The sequence below is a fragment of the Trachemys scripta genome, chromosome 2, assembly GCF_013100865.1.
Source record: "Trachemys scripta elegans isolate TJP31775 chromosome 2, CAS_Tse_1.0, whole genome shotgun sequence".
Classification (NCBI taxonomy): Eukaryota; Metazoa; Chordata; order Testudines; family Emydidae; genus Trachemys; species Trachemys scripta.
In genome coordinates, this window is record NC_048299.1 from 218,679,343 (window position 1) to 218,697,169 (window position 17,827).

General features: G+C 42.5%; 1 protein-coding gene across 3 annotated transcripts in view; it reads left to right on the plus strand.

Moving 5' to 3' along the window:
- Nucleotides 1-1,401: 1,401 nt before the first annotated feature.
- SDCBP (syndecan binding protein) overlaps nt 1,402-17,827 on the plus strand; it is a 29,204-nt gene continuing 12,778 nt past the window's right edge. For all 3 annotated transcript variants that reach the window (XM_034762976.1, XM_034762977.1, XM_034762978.1), the window contains exons 1-3: nt 1,402-1,552; nt 10,528-10,594; nt 13,050-13,128. In XM_034762976.1, coding sequence (XP_034618867.1) covers nt 10,544-10,594; nt 13,050-13,128 — 130 coding nt within the window. In that variant the 5' untranslated portion in view covers nt 1,402-1,552; nt 10,528-10,543. The remainder of the gene's footprint in view (nt 1,553-10,527; nt 10,595-13,049; nt 13,129-17,827) is intronic.

Genomic DNA, 17,827 nt, shown 5'->3' on the forward strand with positions numbered 1-17,827 from the left:
GTAAGTCGAAATAAGATATGTCGACTGAAGTTGCGTACCTTACATCGACCCCCTCCCCCACCCCCAGTGTAGACCAGCCCTTAATTGGAGAAGAGGAGGAAAATGAAAAGAAGTGGTAGCAACAGGCTAGAGTGCTCCCTTCTCTGCAAGCTCATACGAATGAAGTTGAAGGAAGACTTGGAGAAATTTTGAACTGAAAAGTTCCCACAGGCTGCTGAAGATCGTAAAAGTCTCAAAAAATGCAAACGGGAACTGGCGTTGTACAGGTCATCGTTATCGGCTTTGAAGAATAGGGACGGAGAGATTATCCCAACCTTCTAGCTATTTAAAAAAAAAAAACAACCCTTCACATCATGCACAACTGTCACATGATTTCTTATCAGACCCATGCCAAAATCATACCTCAAGGCTATGAAAGTAGAAGGGCGTAATTCAGGGCTGTGACACTATGTAAAATCAGTTCTCTTGTTCCCAGCATGACACAGAGGCCCTGATGAGGAGTTTCGTTTCTTTAATCAGGACTGTGCTGTATAGATGAACTCAAGTTAACTCTGTTGTCAACTGAGTCACCTCCAGGGCATAGGTGCCGAAACAATTTTTACAGCCGGGGGTGCTGAAAGCCAGTAAACAAAACTGTAAACCCTGTAAATGATGGGGGCCACTTCAACCCCCAGGGCGAGGGTCTCCGGGACCGCTGCAATCAGCGGCTCAGAGCCGCTGGAATGGGACTGGGAGCGCCCCCCCTCCCCGAGGTTAAACCAGAGCCCAGCGCGGTTTGTCACGCGCCGGGGTTACCGAAGGAAGTGGGGAGTCATTATGCTGCTGAGCCAACAGCTCCGGTCACGGGTTGGGGGGCGGGTGAGGGGGCTGGGGGATGAGGACGCAGTTGGGCGCGTTGCTGTGCACAGGGAGGGGAGGGGGTGTAACACAGGGCCGCCGGGGGGGAGGGCAAGTGGGGCAATTTGCTCCAGGCCCCGCAGGGCCCCCACGAGAGTTTTTCGGGGCCCCTGGAGCGGGATCCCTCTGGGGTAAAACTCTTGTGGGGCCCGGGCCCCCGGAGCTTCTTCCGCTCCGGGTCTTCGGGGCAATTCGGCGGCGGGGGTCCTTCCGCCCCGGGACCCGCCGCCGAAGTGCCCCGAAGACCCGCGGCGGGGGTCCTTCCGCCCCAGGTCCCCTAAATCCTCTGGGCGTCCCTGGTGTAACACCGCGCTCGGCGGGCACAGCCCTGCAGACCGGGCTGCGGACGATGGGGTTCGGGCAGTCCCCACCCCCGCCGGGGCCGCTCCTCCCCCGCAGACGCGCGAGGAGGGCGGGTGCCTGCCCCGGAATGACGGGGGGGGGGGGGGGGACAGAACCTGCTCCCAGCGGACACGAGACTCCCCGCCCCCTCCTTCCCCCGTGTCACGGGGCCCCGGGGGCGGCGCATGCGCACAGCAGCGCACTAAGCCGTTGTTCCGCAGTCTCCGTCGTCGCTCCCTTAGCAGAGCCGCGTCGCCAGGAGCCGGAGCCGATAGCGGCCTGAGACTAGCAGCTGCCGTCACCGCCTCGGCCGGTGAGTGTCGGGGTGGGCAGTCTGGCTCTTCCCCTCCCCCCCCCCCCCCCCCTTTCCCCGGCTCGCTCGCCGCTGCCGCCTAACGCCGAGAGCCGCAGTGGCGGGGCGGGGGTAGTACGGAGCGCGCCCGGCCCGGCCGTTACCTTCGGGCTGCGGGCAGGCGCTGGGCCCCGCGCTCCCCCACCTCTCCTGGGCGGGGCGGGGAGTAAAGCCCCGAGGGTCCCGCCATACGCATAGCGGGGCGGCGGCTGGGAGCGGGGCGGCGGCCCGTGAGGAACAGGGCGTTCTTTACTCGATCTCCTGCCCTTGAAGTTGGCAAATACCAGCTCTAGGCACCGTGGAGACGCCGCAATGGGAAATCCTGCAAGTCTCCCACAGCCGCCCCCGAAATAAGGCAGCCCTGGCTTCAGGGTTGGGGGGTCTGGGCTGGGCCGAGCCGCTGCTCCCCTGGGCTTTCTGGTGATTACCCAGCGAGAGTAATTAGTGCTTAATCTGCTCGGCTCGGTTTACTGGAGAAGGTGGTTTTTGTTTTGTATCTTTGGCAATCTTTTACCTCCCCTTGAAAGGGTCAATGGGCTAGATCTGGTGTGCTCACAAGACAGGGAGGGCCGCAGCTGGCGCTGTAGCACTTTACAAACCATCCAGTGGCTAATTCAGGCTTCTGTGCCATAACTTGGTTAATGTTCTTAGTTTTTGCAAACTAAATTGCTTTGACTTCTCCATTTAGTAACAGATTTTATTGCTAGGATGTCAACAGTTTAGACAGAGTCCTTAACTATCCCCTTGAAAACACGGCTAAGATTGAGATACTACTGTATTTCAGATTCTTACTTTAGCAGTGGTTGGGTAAAACTGTTTGGGATTAAAGTTTTAATTTATGGATACTTTGAACGCTAGAGAAGATGATGAATAAATACTTGTCTGTTTGTAAGTAAGGCTCAACTAACTTCCTTGCAACAATGGGTCAGTTAGGATTGCCTATGTAAATTGGCTTTTCATTTGTGTACTGGCTGACTGATTTGCTTTCCATTTTCTATTGAGACCACAAGTTTTTTTTTTTACCCTAGATCTATAGTATATATTTATCTATGCCTATATTCTTAGAGGCAGAGAACTAACCACAGACTAAAGATATCAGCCCTGTTTCCCCTGCTCTCTCTCCGCCCGCCACTCCTATGCCTGTCACTACCTAATCTAAGTGCTTCTCAGGTAACCTACCTGGAGCTTCGTAATGAGGATTGCATGACTAGGTTTGTTAATCTTCTTGTGCCTTGATAGAGGAGGATGGGCTTAGACGATAGTTGGTTGGAAGGTTTATTTGTTTTCTTGAAGGATTGCTTTTGTGTGTAGGTCCCCAAATAACTGAAGATGATACTATTCTGGATTAGACTGTTTTCCTCTGAAAACTCCGTAACTCCTCTTCTGAGAATGACTTCACTCTGATTCTCACTTTGTCCTAGATTTGTAAACTAAATTGTTTGAGAGAAGGACTGCCTTCTTAGTGGGCTGTGGATGAAGATGATTGCTGATATAACTGCGTCCTGACTCACGAATGTCCTTAATGATAACTAAGGCCTTGCAGTGGTACTGGAGAATTGGGTTGCTGCATTCTGCACAAGCTGAAACTTCAGCTTCAAATGCAGATGCTAGTAGTTGTAGCAATCCAGAGTGTAGCCGGGATGAATGCCAGGTGCACTTTTGCAACATAGCTTCCTTGTCAAGAGAGGAGTAATTTAGCAGTAAATTGAAGGTATAAGAAGATTTTTTTCATCACTGATGCTGCCCTGAACTCCAGACTAAGTGGCAATTAAGATGAGACCATGAGGCTTCAAATCTTTTTAGTGAATAGGTTGCAGATGTCCTTGATGGAATATGAGAACAGTTGCTTGGCTGGTTCTTGGAAGTGTTTCTCTCTTCCAACTAGTATAACTTTGGTCTTTCTGGGTTGAATTTGAACCAGTGGCTAATCTCTAGGGATAGAGATGACATTGGTGGAGTCTGTGAACTAGGGGATGTACAGCTGGTTGTCCTCAGTCTGTTGCTGGCAGTGGAGTCTATCGGACAGATATTAGAGAAGCAACAAGACACATCTACAGGCCAGTATTTTGGGAAAAGGGGGGCAATCTGTTTTAATGAAAAGCTTTTTAAAGTTTAAAACTAGTTCAGTTACCATTCTACCCTGCCCCTGTCTTTGAGTCACTTTTCTAATCCCCCCCCCGCCCCCTTGTTGGGTTTTGCAGCCTATACCAGCATGCAAGAATTTATAAACAAAAATGGACTGAGTCATCTCTGTACAAAAATCAAGTTAAGTGATTGTGTGAGGAGACAGAATCCTTTTCCTGCTCAGTGTTTCTCATAACTTTAAATAGCTCTAATAATAGGGTAGTGATTTCTGTCCATACTTTTGTCATAATATGTTAACTAACAAACTAGCTACAAGCTACTAAGTCTGTGGTAGAAGTTGTCTGCTGTTACACAATGTACTGCAATAGCTAATTACAGTGGGGAGTTCTTTCAAGATTTTTCATCTTGGTGGCTTTTAATATTTGTATAAATCTGACCATTTAATGATAAATTTCAGCTGAATACATGACTTTTTTTCTTTAAATAATTGGAATTTTTAGACCATTAGAATACCCAATGTTCCTAAAGATGCCATTTCTTAGTAGAATTTTCTTTAGAAGCTTGGACCAAGACATTCAGTGATTACTGTTATCTGATGTTGTGGTTGCAGTTAAGGTTTTTACGTTTTGACTCATCATTGCATATTTACATTTATAAATAAGAGTCTCAATCTTCCATACTGCGAACCTCATTCTAGCAGCATGCTGCTCAGGCCATTTTCCCATCTCTTTGTGATTGCAGGGACCATCTCCCCTCCTATTTGTGATCAGGTAACATTGCTAAAAAAAATTATAAGAAAGCTGAGATTCTTTTTCTCTTTATTGGCTTACTTGGTGCAAGCAGAAGTCTGAAGGACTGCTTGCATGAGTAAGGATTTTGCAGGATTTTGTTTGAGCTCATCCACTCTGGCTATGAGGGGAAAAGAAGACTTAACTGGTTCAGGTTAACTCTGGTTTTAAAGAGTTCTAAACTGGTTAAATATACACTGGCTCAGTGAATTTAAGGCCTTAATGCTGAAGTTACATCCTGTTCAATTGGAACAACTAGAGCACTGGACCCCAAACTTTTCAGTGTTGTGCTCTCTCCCCCCCCCCCCCCCATGGCCAGGACTGGGGATGTGGCTCCCGGGGGGGATGGGATGACAGGGCAGAGTAAGGGAGCTGAGGCTGGGATGGGAATGTGGCCTGTTGAGGGGCCATGGCCAGAAACTGGGGGCGGGGCCGAGTACATCTGGGCCATGGTCGGTGGCCAAGGCTGAGGGAGGGCTGGGAGCTGGACACCATCTGGGGGCGGGGCCAGAGCAGGGCTGGTTGGTGGTCCATCCCCACCCCCCCTCATGGGGACTGGCCTGGGCACCTCTATAGGGGCTTGCTCCACAGTTTGGGGTCCTCTGAACTAGAGATTTTGGAAATAGGCTCAATCCCAATTCCTTGTTGATTTAATTTAAACCATAAACAGTTAGACACAGATGTAGCATTTAGATACACTACTGATACCCTAGAAATAGGTAGATATTACTGTACCGTGCCATGTAATGCACAGGGATATTGAATTTTGAGCATTTTTTCCTAAAGCTTGATTATAGTGCAAATTGACATTGTAGGAGCTGTCTGTCAGGTAACTACCTGAATCACAAAAATCTGTTAATGATTGGAATGACACTGGCATAGGCATGTCTATTGTATTGCTGCAAAATTAGGCTATGCACTTGGGATAGTGTTAAGAAGATGTATATAAGTAATCTGTTTAAAAGCAGACAAGGAAGTTAACTTCTGTAAATAGCAAAGTTAATCAACAGGTTATGGATTAATGACCTGATAGGATTTAAATCCTATCTTTTAAGTTTGAAACTGGCACTTGATACTTGCATAAATGAGAACAGAAAGTTTTGAACCATGCATGCCAGATTACATGGCAAAACCCTCTTTTTCTTGACAGTTCTTAATAAAAAGTATATGAAAGGAAAGCACAAATAACTTTAGGGTCCAGTGTTTCCAAACTTTATATGGGGTTCCTTTTGACTTCAGTGGGAGTTCATGTGCAGATAATATGCAATAATTGTGGCTCTCTGATCTTCAGCCACCTAGTCCTGGCAGAAGTTAGAGCAGCAGGGGGTCCTACTCTAACTTCCATAAGATCCATTGGAAAATCACATGTGGTGAAATGAGGATCTGGGAAGTCAGTGACCTGCCCCCTTCCTATCCTTAACCTATGGGTGAAGGGCGTGTTTTACAAGAGGAGGTCTAGCCCAGTGCTTCTCAACCAGGGGCCCGGGCCCCCTCTGAGGGGTCGTGAGCAGGTTTCAAGGGGTCCGTCAAACAGGGCAAGCATCAGACTCACTGGGGCCCAGGGCAGAAAGCTGAAGCCTGAGGCCCTGATACTCCCCACCTGGGGCTGAAGCTGAAGCCTGAGCAGCTTAGCTTCATGGGGCTCCCTGTGGTATGGGGCCTCAAGCAGTTGCCCTGTTTGCTACCCTCTAATGCCAACCCTGGCTTTTATAAGCAGAAAATCAGTTGTGACATAGGTGGGTCATGAAGGTTTTATAGCATGCTGGGGCTCAGAAAGAAAAAGGTTGAGAACCCCCGGTCTAGCCACTTCTGCCAACTTTCCACTCATGGTGAAGTTCACTTACATAAGGGGAATTCTCCACTGACTAATTCTGGTTGTTTTAGGTCACTCACTATTACTAATGCGGCACAAAGTGGCTTTAATGGAATCCAATTGTTTGTTCAGTGAGTTGGCCTTATAAACGTCATAGGAATCAGAAGCTATGGAAATATGTAAGTGGGGCCCTATGAAATCCATTTTATTATTGTGGGTTTTCGGTTTTTTTATGATTTTGTTTTTTCCATTTAAAAAAAAAATTCTTTGATTTTTAATCAAAATTGTTTGCATTGACAACAGTTAAGTGGACCTACTATAAATAAATACATTAAAATGTTCAGAATTGGATTGCAATGGGGAAAAAATAACTTTAGGAAAAAAGCGTACAATTTAAACAAATCCTGCAGTATATGGTAAAAGTAATACATTTTAAATCACTTTTTAAAGTAGCACTTGGTAATATGACCAAACTGACATTGGTGAACAGTAACACAAGAAGTCCACAGAAGAGCCTCGTACACTGTCAATTTAACTGAATTAATATTTGAATAATTAAAAAAGTACCAAACATAAAATAATCTATCCTTGCAGCATTCATTGTTGGCATTTTAAATTAAACTCAGTACTTTTAAGCTTCCTTCCTTCCTGCTCAAATTAATTTTAAATTTGATTTGATAGTTTGAAATTTAGTTTATTGCTGAGTAGCATTACAAATTCATAAACTTAAATGTTGTTTTTGCCATCTCTGGTGGACATTTCCATTGTGATACATTATGGTTAGCCTTTTAGTGTTTTCCTCAGAAAGTGATTCCCTCTTGTCTATAAGTAGATTTTTATATTTACTAAAGCTTCTCTCTGTGTCTACAGAGCTGACAAGGAAGATGTAAGGTAGGGCAACCTCTGCTACTTTAGGCATTCGTCACTTCATAACCTTCCAGTAAGCGCAAAGATCCCGTGGATCTGAGGTGGGCTCATTCTGAGTGGTTTACAGAAACACCAACCATTCTTCTCCACCCCTCACCAGAACTGTGTGGGGAGGTGGTAGTTTGTTGTACTGATCAATGTTTTGTTGCATGGCTGGAGTCTGCGTAGGAGTTGCAACTCCTGACATGAAGCTGACACAGCAAAGAACTGAGTTCTCAGAAGCTGCCCTTAATCCCAGATGCTGGTACTTCTCCCCTAGTCCCTACACTCCCCCAACCCCGTACCTAATGCTCTATTACCTCCAGTGGCTACGCATAGTTCAGCTGTGCAGCCCACCTTGCCTGCTGTGCTGTGGCCCTAGTGCCAGGGAGAGCCTGGATTCGATGTTGTTTTGATTCCGCAATTCTGTCCGTGTTCTCGTTAACATGGATTTCATAGGGCTGCACTTAAGGTGGCACTTCTGGAATTTCATGTTTACACTTTTCTTCAACTTAATTAGAAGGACACAACTTCTAATTCAGCATTCTTTAAGTAGGTAACAAGATTAGCTAACATACACAAGCTTCTATTAATGGGGGATTTTAACTTTCCTGATAGCTGTTGGAAGTCTAATACAGCAAAATATATGATGTCCTGCAAGCTCTTACCATATGTAGGGAGCAACTTTCTGATTCAAAAAGTTGACTAAACAACGAGGGGTCATCCATTTTGGATCTGGTTTTGACCAACAGGGATAAACTAGTTGCAAATGCAAAGGTGGTTAGGAAATTGGGAAGAAGTGATCATGCTCTGATAGAATTCAAGTTCCTAAAGAAACAAGGACACGAACAGCAAAACAAGGATACTGGACTTCAAAAAGGCAGACTTCAACTCAGAGAAATAGTAGGCAAGGTCCTGGGGAGAGACCAATTAAGAAGAAAAGGTGTCGAAGGGGGCCAGTAGTTCCTAAAAGATGTAATACTAGAGGCTCAACATCAAGCTATTGCAATGCAGAGGAAAGCTAAGAGCCACAGGACACCAGTGTGGCAGCACAAGGAGCTTTTTAGCTATCTAAAACCAAAAGGGATACATACAGGAAATGGAAAGAGGGCCATGTAACTATGTAAATATACATGCGAATAGCATGAGTGTGTAGGGATAAAATCAGGAAAGCCAAGACTAAGAGGGTTTTGACAAATATGTCAGGCAAAAAAGAAAGATCAGGGGTGGTGTGGGTTTACTACTCAGTGGAGAAGGTGAGCTGACTATGGAAGATAAGGTAGAGCTGCTGAATACCTACTTTGCTTCAGTCTTCACATAAAAAATAACATGTGACAGAATTACTGACAGTTATCATAGCCAATAAAAGGGAAGGAATGCAAATAAGGATAAGTAAAGAACACATCAGATCTTCTGATTTAATTTTGAATGAATTCAATTCAGCAGGGTCTGATACTATTCACCCCAGGGTGCTGAAGGAATTAGCTGAAGAAATCTTGGAGCCCTGCAAACTCATGAATGACAGGAGAGAACCCTGCTCCAGTCCTCCAGGACAATATAGTATCCATCTTTAAAAAGGGGAGAAAGAAGGAGCCGTGGATCTATAGACCAGTCAGCCTGACTTTGATACCTGTGAAGCTACGCAAGGGTATAAAATATTAAATTTGCAAATACTTGGAGTGTGAAGGGGTGATCACCAACAGCCAGCATGGATTTAGTAAAAGGAAGTCATGCCAAACCAGCTTGATTTCCTTCTTTGACAAAGTAATTGGTTTGGTGGATAGAGGGAATGCAGTGGACATAATACACCTGGATTTTTGACACAGTCCCATGTGACAGTCTCATAAGTAAACTGGAGAAAAGTGGGCTCAGTAGAACTACCGTTAAGTGAATACATAATTGGTTAAACAGGTGCAAAAAGTGACTATTAATAGAATGTCAGATTGGAAGGAGGTCTCAAGTGGGGTTCACAGGGATCTGTTCTCAGTCCGGTGTTATTTAACTTCTTTATTAATGACCTGGATGTAGGAATAGAGATTATTTTTAAAATTAATTAATTAAATTGGCAGATAATACAAAGCTGGGGGGGGGGGTTGCAAACACTTTGGAGGGTAGAACTAATATTCAAGGGGATCTTAAATTGAACAACTGGGCTATAGACAACAAAATGAAATTCAATAAAGACAAATGTAAGGTGCTACACTTAGGGAAGAAAAACCAAATGAATAAATAGAGAATGAGCAATAACTGGCTTGTCAGCAGCAGCACTGCTGAGAAGGATCTGGGAGTTGTGGTGGATCACAACCTCAGCATGAGTAAACAATGTGGTGCTGTTGCAAATAAAAGCAAATGCAATTTTTGGTTGCATTACGAGAGGCATAGCACACAAGTCACAGGAGGTGATACTACTGCTTTACTTGGTGCTGGTTAGGCCTCAGCTGGACTACTGTGTCCAATTTTGATCACGAGATAGAGAAACTGGAAAGATTCCAGAGATGAGCAACAAAGATGATCAAAGGGATGGAATGCAAACCATATGAGTAAAGGCTGAAAGAACTAGGTATGTTTAGTTTGGAAAAGAGGAGCTTAAGGGGGGACATGATAGCAGTTTTCAAATACTGGAAAGGCTGCCATAAAAAAGATGGAAAATAATTGTGTTCTCTTGCAACAGAGGGCAGGATAAGAGGCAATGGGTTCAAACTACAGCATAGCAGACTTAGATTAAATCTCAGGAAAAACTGCCTAACTGTAAGAACAGTAGCACAATGGAACAAACTGCCTAGGGAAGTTGTGGAATCTCCTTTGCTGGAGGTTTTCAGAAAGAGGCTGGATTAGCTATCTGTCTTTGATGATTTTGACACAAAAAAATTCTGCATTTTAGCAGAGGGGTTAGACTAGATGACCCTTCTGGTCCCATCTAAACCTGTGGTTCTATGAATTCTGGCTTCTAGAAATCCACCTTTATAGAATAAAATATTTCTTTTGGAACACAGTTCTCTCCATTAGAAGTTCTGTTTACATTCCAGATCTATCTTTCAGTAAAATTGAACATTTGGAGGTTCTTTGGTTGATAGAATAGAAGTCTGATGATAATGTTAGTAATGCTCCTATGCATCAATCTATCCTGAAGTTTTTTGTTCAACATTAAGCAAGACTTTAGACTACAGATCAACTGAGTGTTTCATCTTTCTTCTATAACATGATTTACTCTTGTTTGATGCTAACAGAAATTCACTTTTCTGGACAGTAGCTTTTAACATAGCCAACTTCCAAGCTTTACTTGGCATTTTATACTGTTGGGAGTAAAATAACTTGATTATTAAAATGTTCTTATTTTTCTTTAGTGGAAATTGCACAAAAATGTCTCTCTATCCTTCTCTGGAAGATCTGAAAGTGGACAAGGTAATTCAGGTATGGTGAAATATATAGACTTCTTTCTGAGATGAGTTCTAGTTAAAAATGAACAGTTCAATTAATATTAATTTCATTTCTAAAACAAGTTTCTCATGTTAAATGTGTGGGTACTACATTTAATACTTGACTAAATTACTATAAAGTCTTTATATTTTTTGGTACTTTGCCACCTATTTGGATAGATTGGATATTAATACTTCCTTAAATTAGGAGAGCTTGCTCTTACAAATATTTCAATGTAAATCTTATGGGATCCACATGGAACACTTATCCTTTTTAATCAAATAGTTGTTTATTTGGTGGTATCTAAAAGTTAATAGCAACTTCTCTGCTTATATCAAAATGACAATTTAAAGATAACAGATGTACATTTTATTTTAAGGATAAAGGCTGCAGCAAATAAGTTAGATCATACAGTAAACCATTGAGTAACAAAATTCTGATTTAAAAACTGCCTCTCTTCCTAGAACAAAACTAAAACTTTTATTCAACTCTGCTAGATAGGTCAGTAGACACACTTTTCACATCTCACTTAAAGTGTGTGTAATAAAGAAAACAACCCCTTGACTACAAGTACTGTCAAGTTATTTCCACCCCCACTTGAAATTTTGATCTCAAAGCACAGTCTGCATCCTGGAATATTGTGTTTAACAAATATATGTGGTTTCTTTTTGGGACAGTTAATTGAGCTTAATGTTCTAGGTTTGGACCACTCCAGTTTCACTGCTGCTCTCAGTGATCAAGATTAAACTATTTGGTGCTCCAGCATGTGGTCTGATGTAAAGTTTTAAGTTTAATGAATCTGCTAACCAGCCTTTATAAGGGCCTGTCCACTCTAGAAGTTTAGCTTACAGTAGCCTGGTTGTCTTTTACACTTAGAGGCATCTTGTTAGAACATGTTTTTTCTTTTGTATTACCAGTGATGGTTCTGTAACCATGTTAGTGATTGGTGTTACAACCAAATCAATAATTTTTTTTGAAGAAAAAAGCGCAAATTCTCTAGTCTCAGCCAGTGAATATAGGTTAAACGGACAGATTTGAACAACAGGGATAGTTAAACTGGAAATTAACCCCTAAATGGCTTGTTGTATTAAACCATTACAATTGTTTTAATTTATTTTCAAATGCAACTTGTTTGACTTCTAATCCACAGCTTTCTAGAGAAGGCATTATTAGTGGTGGCTTATTTTTTTCTTTTACATGTTGTTTTCTTAAATTGTTGGTTAATTCGACCAATGTGTTGAATTACGTTGTTAAATCATAATGCATTACGCTGTATTGATGCCTGTGTTCTCTTAACTTTATTGTAAAATGTCGGATAACCATGAACTGTGGCATTAGTTTGATTTAAAGGTAATTTTTAAATAGTGAGTAGTACCTGGCTTGCATTCAGAGGCGTAGAAAACCTATCTAGGTTCTCTAAAACTACCAAAAGATGGGAGACTGAAAAGGAAGGAAATACCTAGTATTACAAATAAGCTTATCGTTTACTCTCTTCCAGTGACTAGCAAATACTAATTAATAAATAGAATATTTTGGGGGGCATTTGCTGTAAACATTGTGTCCTCTCTTTGAGTTCTGTATACAAATCTAATTAGAAGGTTCACTGCTTCTCTAATAGGAGCTGTTAATGTTAAAGGATTGTTAACTTTTTAGCTTTGATTCACAATTAATCCCTGTGTGTCACACAAGAAGAGATAGGTGGGATTCGATGAGTTTGACACATCTAGACTCTGAAGGTGCTTATGAATTACTGAATTAAAATAAACTATTTTGGGTACACCTCTGTCCCGATATAACACGAATTTGGATATAACGCGTTAAAGCAGTGCTCCGGGTTGGTGGGGCTGTGCAGTCCGGCAGATCAAAGCAAGTTCGATATAATGCGGTTTCACCTATAACATGGTAAGATGTTTTTGGCTCCCGAGGACAGCGTTATATCAGGGTAGAGGTGTATTTGCAATTGCTGAAGTTTTATAAATTTCATATTGCATTTAAACAGTGCCATCTCAGAACATCTTAAACTTCTTAGTGTCTCTTGTATGCTAGATGAGAAGTTATTTAGTGTAAATGTCTTAAATTGAGTCTTTCAGTAAGTATATTTACAGTTAATAAATTTACCAACCCTCTTTCTTTATAAGGTACTACCTCTTTATGCTGTTGCCTTGCTTTTTCCCTGTAGAAAGTCACAGCTGTAAGCTGTTTTGACAAGTGATATTTAATTTAATTAACCAATTTTAACACCATTGAAAAAGATTCCATTTATATGAATTAGTGTTCAGATCCATATTAATTGGTGTTCAGATCCAAGAATGAGTTCTGAAGTTTTGTCCTTTAATATAACAAACTGTACTTTCTAAAAACATGAACATTTGACCTCGCAACTGCATAATAACTATCTAATAGTCTCTCTTGTACAGAATAATGCATGTGAATTCCTTTTTCCTGTTAGGCCCAGACTGCCTTTTCGTCAAACCCTGCCAATGCAGCAATTTTGTCTGAAGCCTCCACTCCCATTCCTCAAGATGGAAGTAAGTTTATGTACTATACAAAAAGTTGATGTTTTGAAAAAAACTGTAAAATCCTGAAATTTTGTAAACAAACACTCTTTTGAAGGGGAGCTTGAAGTACAGTCAAACTGTACTGTATAGGAGAACAAAATAATTCTTTCATTGTTAACTAAGGGTCAAACTGTGTCCTCTGTAAATGCAAATATTTGGGTGGTAGTCTACAGAATTTTTTAAAAATGAAGTAATTAGAGGGAGTACAGTGGTTAATATATATTTTCTTCCCTTCCCCTCACTGCGGATACCTCTTTCAAGTGATTACAGTTCCGAAGCTGGGGAGTTAGTGGGATGCCTGCTCTTTGTGCCATTATCTCCCTTGAAATCCGTGGGAGATTTGCAAGTTTGAGGGCTGTCAGCCTTATCTTTGCATATTTTTCATCCCTGCACACACAATCATAAACTGAGGGGGAATTTTGGGACGGAGCAGGGATCCTGTCTCTAGTACTGGGGAGAGGCCTGGAAAGTGGAATAGTATGACCGTATGAAGTTTCTGCATGAAGTTCCTGCTGATGTTTTAAGATCAGTGTTTTGGAGAGGTGGCGTGTGTTAAAGACTGATACAAACTGACTTGCCACTTTTCATGATAAAAACATGTTTCTTCTTAGAGTATGTGACTACCTGGATCCCATCTAATTTTGCATGAACCTCATGCTCCTCAGGTCAAAAATCTTTGAATAGCAGTGGCCATTGAACTGAAGTCACATTTGGTACCCATACCTGAAAATACTGGTAACTAGTAAACATCAGCATGGACGTTGGCACCCGTGCCAACATCAGCCCTGTCAATGAAGACCTTAAATTTACCACCTGATTCAATGTTGAAGGAGATAATTATGCCCCAGTACCACCCTTATCACCCATGTTTACATTCAATACTGGTGCATATTTCTGACCTCCCAGTACTGAGGTTATCTTGAAGATTGGCACTGCCTCTAGAAGATGGTTTTTTTTTCTTCATTTCCAGCACATACCACCTCTCCACTATCCAGCAGGGAACCTTTTTCTGACAGATCAGACTAAGGTCTCTCTCTACAGACCAGGGACTTCCTGTATGGCAGGGCAATGGCCTGCTCAACCCTATCAGAACAAGCCTTACCTATAGGCACACCGGGGACCTGCATCCAAGGGCTGATCCTTCTTGAATGATCTAGAAGGAAGTATAGAGGGTCTTGATCTTTATCTGCAGACAGGGAAGAACATCAGCAGCTGGCAGAGGAGGAATGGGCATTAGTGCCCCCTGAGCAACACACCATCTCCCAGGGACTCATCTTCATCTTCTCCTGATGAGACTTTCTCTTCAACTCATGTATCAGCCTTTGACTTTAGAGCACGGCTGGAGCTGCTCTCCCTTAGTGTTGAGACTCTCAAGATAGAACATCCGTGATAGAAGAAAAAGCTCACAAGGTCTTTGTTCTTCTACATTCTTCTGTTTTTGCTAGGACAGCAATTAATGAGGGCATATTAGATCCAGCAAAGACTCTGACAGGCACCAGCCACACTGCCTCTTCTGGCTAAGACAGCAGAAAAGACACATTGGTTACCCTAAAAGGGGTTTGAACAGTTCTGACTCTATCCAACATTGGGTTTGTTGATGATTAATGTGGTCCATGAAAAGACCAAGCAATTTAAGAACATTCCAAAAGACAGACACCCAAGAAATTAGATTTATTTTGGAGAAAAGCCTATTTGTCAGGGTCACTGGAACTATGAGTTGCTAATCATCAGGGCTTAGAAATTAGAAATTAGAAAGAAATTAGAAATTAATGGAGATATCCCATCTCCTAGAACTGGAAGGGACCTTGAAAGGTCATCGAGTCCAGCCCCCTGCCTTCACTAGCAGGACCAAGTACTGATTTTTGCCCTAGATCCCTAAGTGGCCCCCTCAAGGATTGAACTCACAACCCTGGGTTTAGCAGGCCAATGCTCAAACCACTGAGCTATCCCTCCCCCCCAAATTAAATGCAAAATATCTTACGTGGGATCAGGTATTCTTCATCTAGCTGAACTCCTCTGAGACTTGAGTGGGTAATTGAAAGGAATAGTTGAAGAGGACTAGTGGCTTAAACATTGTTACAGTCAGCAACAAATAAATAGGACACAGCTTGATCTGTGGCTGCTGTGGCAACTGCCCATAGCTTCATTGCTGCAAGCCTCTGGCATTCAGTGAAATGCAATTGAGGATGTCATTTGAAAGCACAGATTTATTACACACAGTTTTTTGGGGGCATCTAAACCTCAGCCCCAAATTGTAAGATTTTCAGCTACTAGGTTGTCAGTCAAGGTAGAAGACCACTTGCCTTCTCTCAACAATGGTCTTCTGAGTACCTAACCAGGGAGAAGCTGAGATTCTGTTGAACAAGACAATCTTCCTTGTTTGTTGAGCCATCTACAGCTGCTTCCAGAACAGCAGGTTTGATGTGAGGGTCGAGAACCACACTAAAGTCACTCAAAAGCAGTCTTCAAACTCTGTCTTTAGATGCTGGCTTTTGTTCTTCCATCAGACTTGGAGCATGATAACAGACAGATGGGTATTAAAAGTTATCTCCCATGGCTGTTCCATCCTGTTTCAGTCCTTAACCCCTACCCATCCCCTTTCTTGTCCTTCAGGGTCCTTTAATGAAAATCGCCTAAAGGAAGAAATGGTGTCTTGCCTCCATCATCCTGTCCCTTCATGCTCAAAACTTGTCTTGTTCAGATAGCTGGGCCTCATGGTAACTTGTGAAAAATTTTCTCAATCCATCATAAATGATAGTTTATAAGAGTTGTAGTGGATTCCAAATCAGCAAAAACATATATTACCGAAGGCAGATTTTTCTCTTCATATGATGATCAGTATCAAATTGAATGTCAACTACAGTAAGAAAACTGCCTCAAACTTTTAGCCCACATCACCTTGCTTTTATGTGACGCTATTAGCCAGACTTCACTTGGGTCCATTAAAAGGCTGATTAAACCTAGTATATTACCTTACAGGACAACAAATGAGCATGTGACTAGTGTCAGGACACATTTTATTGGCACTGAATGGGTGGTTAGACCCCAAATCTATTCAGACAGGTTCCCTTCTCTGCTCCTCCTACGAAGACATTGATCACAGATGCATTGTATATGCACCCAGACCACTTCCAGACAAAAGGGCAAAATGCAAAAAAAAAAAAAAAAAAAAAAACCCAAAACCTATAATATATTTGGTACTTAAAGCACTGGACTTCTTGTTCAGTTCTATCAAAAGCCACCTTGCAGTGTTCTCAGCATGCCATCCCCCTGTACCATCATGTTCATTTTTCACTCACCCCACAGTATCTAGATTTCTAAAGTAGTTACTCCATACTTATCCAGCCGTTAGAGAACTGTCTCCAATATTAAGATTCCACATTGTCCTTACAAGCCCCCCTTTTAAGCCTCTTGGAGTGTACTTTACACTATCTTACCCTCAAGATGGTCTTTTTAGTCAACATTACATCAGCCAGAAGGGTGAGCAAACTCCAGTCTTTTATGGCTGACCCTTCTCTCTCAATGTTCCACAGAGATAAATTGGTGTAAAGACCTCATTGCAAGTTTATTCCCAAACTTGTCACACTCATTTGAACTACAATTAATTTACCTGTTTTCTTTTGTTCTTCAGAAGAAAAAAACTCTACATCCTGGATGTTTCAAAGATCTTGTTATATTATCTTGATAAGACAAAGCCTTTTACACAGACTTCCTATCTTTTTCTTGCCATCTCTGGTACTCCTCAGGGTTAACCCATTGTCTCCCAGAGAATATAAAAAAGAACTATGCATGTATTTCGGTCTGCAGTAATGTGGCTGATACACCTTTTCCTTCAAATGCTAAAGCTCACTCCACAAGCTACATTTTGTGCATGCTTTGGACACATCATCATATCTAAAATTTGCAAGGCAGCTAATTGTGGTAGTCTGCTTACCTTTGTTAAAAACTGTGTCCTTCTCCTGGCTATGAGATCAGATGTGAGATTTGGTAGGGCACTGTTAGTGGCAGTTAAGACTCCTCAGTCCCATCTTCCATACTGCTTTTCAGCACAGTTGTGGTAAATAAGCACCCCAATTTTCACAATAAGCCAAAAATTAAACTAATCCCATTTCAAAACAAGCCAATCCCTAAGAACACCAACACTCTATATGACTAGATTTCCCCCTCCCCCGGTGTGCTGTCTGGGACTGTGGTGGGCCCGCAGTCCACCCCTGACTCTCTTGCCCCCGCTTGCTAGGAGCCAATCAAAAAAAAAAAAAAAAAAAGGGGGGGGGGGGGGCAACAAGCTACAAGCCAACAAGTAACTCCCAAGCTAATTAAGTAAAAAACAAGCCAATTTCTGCTTTTTTTTCCCGCAGGTTTGGCATGTCTGCTTATTAGTCACCCTGACTAGAGAGTGTGTGCACACGTGTGTGGACTGCAAAGGAAAAACAGTTTACTTACCTTAAAGTAAACTATGATTCTTTGAGAATGGGTTGTTGTCCACATAGATCCCACAAACCCTATCCCCGCTTCTTTGGCATTCACTTGCCATTTCAAAATCCCAGGTAAAGAAAACTAAGGGTGGGTTTTAGCCACTCTGGCCTTTGAGCCCTCTGGTGGGGATGCACAAGGATGGCTCTGAAACTGCTATTCAAAGGTTCTGACTTCACGAACATAGGATCCATGT